At 51.4% G+C, this 3,795-nt stretch overlaps 1 protein-coding gene across 1 annotated transcript; it reads left to right on the top strand.

The window, feature by feature from the left end:
• The first annotated feature begins 3,019 nt into the window (after nt 1-3,019).
• LOC133899101 (arabinogalactan protein 1-like) lies at nt 3,020-3,795 on the top strand. The gene has a single exon (XM_062340039.1). It carries the CDS (start codon nt 3,140-3,142, stop codon nt 3,551-3,553), a length of 414 nt encoding a protein of 137 aa, XP_062196023.1. The 5' UTR covers nt 3,020-3,139; the 3' UTR covers nt 3,554-3,795.

Here is a 3,795-nt window from a genome sequence, read left to right as displayed (position 1 = left end):
GCGTTTGTTCTTCTTTTTCAACTTTCGATCGACCCCTTTGAAAGAGGTGGGCTGGTCAGATGGCGGCCATAGCTTTGCATCGATTTGATGCTCTCGGGTCTTGGTGACTTGCACGCACTTGTCGGCGAACTCAAAGAGCTCGGTAGTGCTTCAGACTTCCTCGGTGGCCAGCTTGTCGAACATCTTTTGGCCTCTGACCTCTCTTCGGAAGGCTATGATCACAGACTCACCTGTGATCCTTGAAATGGTATTCCGACATTTGGTGAAATGTCGGATGAAGTCTCATAGTGACTTGCACTGTCGCTGGTTGACCTGATACAGGTCATCCTCGGCACCTGGTCGGCGCGTAGGTCCCTTGGAAGTTGACGACAAACTGTCGTACAAGTCCTCACATGAGTGAACCGACCCACGGTGGAAGTTCATAAGGCAGGACCGGGCTGAGTCGGTCAAAGAGGTCATGAAATAGTTGGCCATGACTTTCCCGTGACCCCCCGCGACCTGCACCATGGTGATCTTCAGGAACTCCTCGGGATTGGTCAAGCCGTCATATTTTTCGGCTATAACCGACCGAAACTTATCCGGCCAGCGCACCTCTCGGAGCTGGGAGGATAGGGTGTTGCACCCTATCTCGTAATGGGGGGTTCTCGCTGATGTGCAATGACACATGCTCAGGGAGAGAAACGACGATCTTGCAGCCTGGGCGACGGGTTAGAGGAATCCAAGGCCTCCCTGCAAGGGGAAGGTGAGTGGTACTGCTTGCCCTTTTCCAACTCACGCTAACTCCAATGCAGTCTACTGCTCTCGGTCAGTCCTCTAATTTTGGATCACGCCATAGAGGTCGCGTTGGCGAAGAGACATGCGCAGGCCGGTGGGTTGGCTGCCCAACGTGATGGGGTCTCTGAGCATTTCCAGCCGAGGGAGCACTCGATCTTTCCTACCGTGGGGCCTGCTGCAAGTCTTGGTGATCATGACTTCACTAGCCCTTGCGACGAACGTGGTGTTTGTCGCCATGGTTTGGCGTCGGGCGATCTCAATCAGGAGGGCAAGATCACGCAGCCATAGGGATACTGGTGAACCCTCTGATACTGTTACCGACGAGTGGCTAAGAAGCATTCTCACGGTCTGCAAATTCGGTGCGGGTGTCATGGCCTCGTAGTCAAGCTGCTAAGCGCGAAGCGGCGACATATCGTGAGGAGAGGAGCCCCTAGCGCTCACATGGTGTGACGGCATAGGTGACGACATTGCCACAGACTGCGCCCTATGCGAGAATTCCTCTACACGGCGCTGTAGTTGCAAGGTTGTATCGGAGCACCTCCCTATTCGGGCGGGTCCCCTCTGAGCGTAAGGCCTGGGGCTCATTGACAGTACCCGGAGCACGAGGGCTTCCACTGCCCCCTGCTGTATGGTTAGCCATGCAAACTTCACGTTGAGTCTCGGAGTCTTCAGACTCTAATTCGGTGTCCCATGCTTGGAGCACACCAGGCTCATCTAGGTCGTACTCCATGACGAACACCTCGTGAAGACTGAGGTACTTAGAGCGGGACTCAGCGGTTGTCGTGGATCCGGCCATAGGTAGCCCAATTAAGTTATCATCACTTACCGAAACATGAAAACGTGTCCCTCTACCTGGCGCGCCAACTGTCAAGAGTTAATCCTTGATAAAACTTCTAGGATATACCAAACGATAGGTACATGATCGATATGTTCGGTGTGTGTATGAACTCAAGAACACTAGGGTTATCCAGGTTCAAACCTCCCGTGGGATAACAGTCTTACGTCTTATGTATTCTTTTATGGATAGTATGAATCTGTTTACAAATGTGTTCCTCTGCCCTTACAAGCTCAATCATCATCTCTTTATATAGCAGGGCTGGTGTACATACAAACAGATCGTGCCAATAACGTGACCAGTCTAACGCTGACGAAACCAACTACCCCTAACTAGGGCAGGTATGCAGACCCTACACTGGTCGACTAGTTTACCCTGTCTAGTCACCCCACACCGCATGCCCGCTTGCGATGCCACCCCATCTGTCGTGCGACGTCACGCCTGTTTGTAATGCCATTCCATAACATTTAATGCTAAGGTACGTGACACTGCCCATTTGCGCCGGCCAAGACTTTATTCGCTGAAGGGGTGCCTGAATAAGAAAAACACTTGAGTAGATAGTATTTAATGTGATTTGATAGATTAAGATAAAATATCTACCTTAGGGCTTACCTCTGCAATAGGGTGCTGGTCATGAGAGCCCTACCTGGTCATGCGATAGGGTTATAATCTTTGAAAAATATTTACCGCCAACTGGTACTCCCTTATATAGACTCCACTGACAAGAGACCCTTATATAAACTTCCTAATAAGAGACTCTTATTTTATACATTGACAGTCATGTACTGGAAAATTTTTCGGAGTGCAAAACATATAGAGTCCAAGCACACATACTTCTATCTAAAATCCGTTTTTATACATAAAAAAGAATCATTTTTCAACTTTGAAATACCAAATTAGGTGCGACCAGGTATATTGGAAGCGAGCTCACAGCCGACCTTACATAGGGAGAAGCATTTATCTCTTGGAATTTCCTCCAATTATAAATACATATATTTTAAAAAAATCAATCAAACTTTTAAAATTTTAATTATCAATAATTTTTAAAGTATTTAGTTTGAAAATTTTAAAATCATACACGTAGATTTATTTTAAAAACGCTTCTATAATATCATAAATTTAATGAATTTTATAAATATATTTTAATAAAAAAATAGCTGTCAAAACTATATATTAGAGATCACGTCTTATCTAAAATAAAATTTATTTATGATCGAAACCTGGATTTACATTTGACTGAAAAATACTCGCGACAGTGTGACAAAAGAGAACTTTTGGTGCGCCGCTGGATCCCGATCCGACGGCCGCAATGGTCCCCGGTCCACCGACATAACGCGATAGCGTAATTCATCGTTAACCCGCCATTGTCATCCTCTAAACTCGCTTTTCCATTTCCTTGTGCCGCGTATCCCACCCTTTTTATATCCCTTTCGCACGCTTCCAAGCAGCGACTCCCCCACTTGCGGAAGCCCACCACCCCAAAAACCCAAACCCTAGACGTGCTCTTCGCCGCCGCCGCCTCCCTGCCCCATGGCGTGCTTCCACCTCGTGGCAGTGGCCATGGCCCTGCTCTTCGCCGCCGCCGCGGCACAGGCCCCGGGCGCCTCCCCGACGCCCGCGCCCCGGGCCCAGCCCCCGGCGACCCCTCCGCCGCCTCCGCCCCCGGCGCCAGCCCCCGTGCCTCCCCCCGCGCAGCCCCCGGCGACGCCTCCCACGGCCTTCGCCCCCGCGCCTGCCCCGAAGGCTCCTGCCCCGGCGCCCAAGGCCGCGGCTCCCACCCCGGGGATCCCCCTCTCGCCGCCGGCGCCGGCGCCGGGCTCGATCGCCCAGACTCCGTCCGAGGCCCCGGTCTCCCCTCCGCCGCCCAGCGCCGCGTCCAGCGTCGCCCCCGCGTGGGCCGCCGCCGGCGCCACCCTGGCAGCCGCCGCGGCCGTCTTCTACTGAGATCCGCGCTGATGTGACGTGACGTGGCCTCAGCTCGATGCCACCGCTACTGCTATTTATTCGTCTCGCTTTCGGGTTTGCTCATTCCATTCAGTTTTAGTCTAGGGCTCGTCAGATCTGATATAGCGCTTGTGCGTGTGGGAGATAGAGATTGATTTGAGACAGTGCTATGGGTTGCCATTGTATAATGCCCCGTTTCTATGTGGCGCATTCTTTCTACGTCACTTCTACTAGTATTACCA

Source organism: Phragmites australis, chromosome 18 (assembly GCF_958298935.1).
Source record: "Phragmites australis chromosome 18, lpPhrAust1.1, whole genome shotgun sequence".
In the NCBI taxonomy this organism is placed as follows: Eukaryota; Viridiplantae; Streptophyta; class Magnoliopsida; order Poales; family Poaceae; genus Phragmites; species Phragmites australis.
The sequence above is the reverse complement of the archived record's forward strand: the minus strand, read 5'-3'. Positions and strand labels throughout refer to the sequence as shown.

Excerpts from the sequence above, each read along its gene's own strand:
- LOC133899101 (XM_062340039.1), top strand. The coding sequence starts at position 3,140 with ATGGCGTGCTTCCACCTCGTGGCAGTGGCCATGGCCCTGCTCTTCGCC.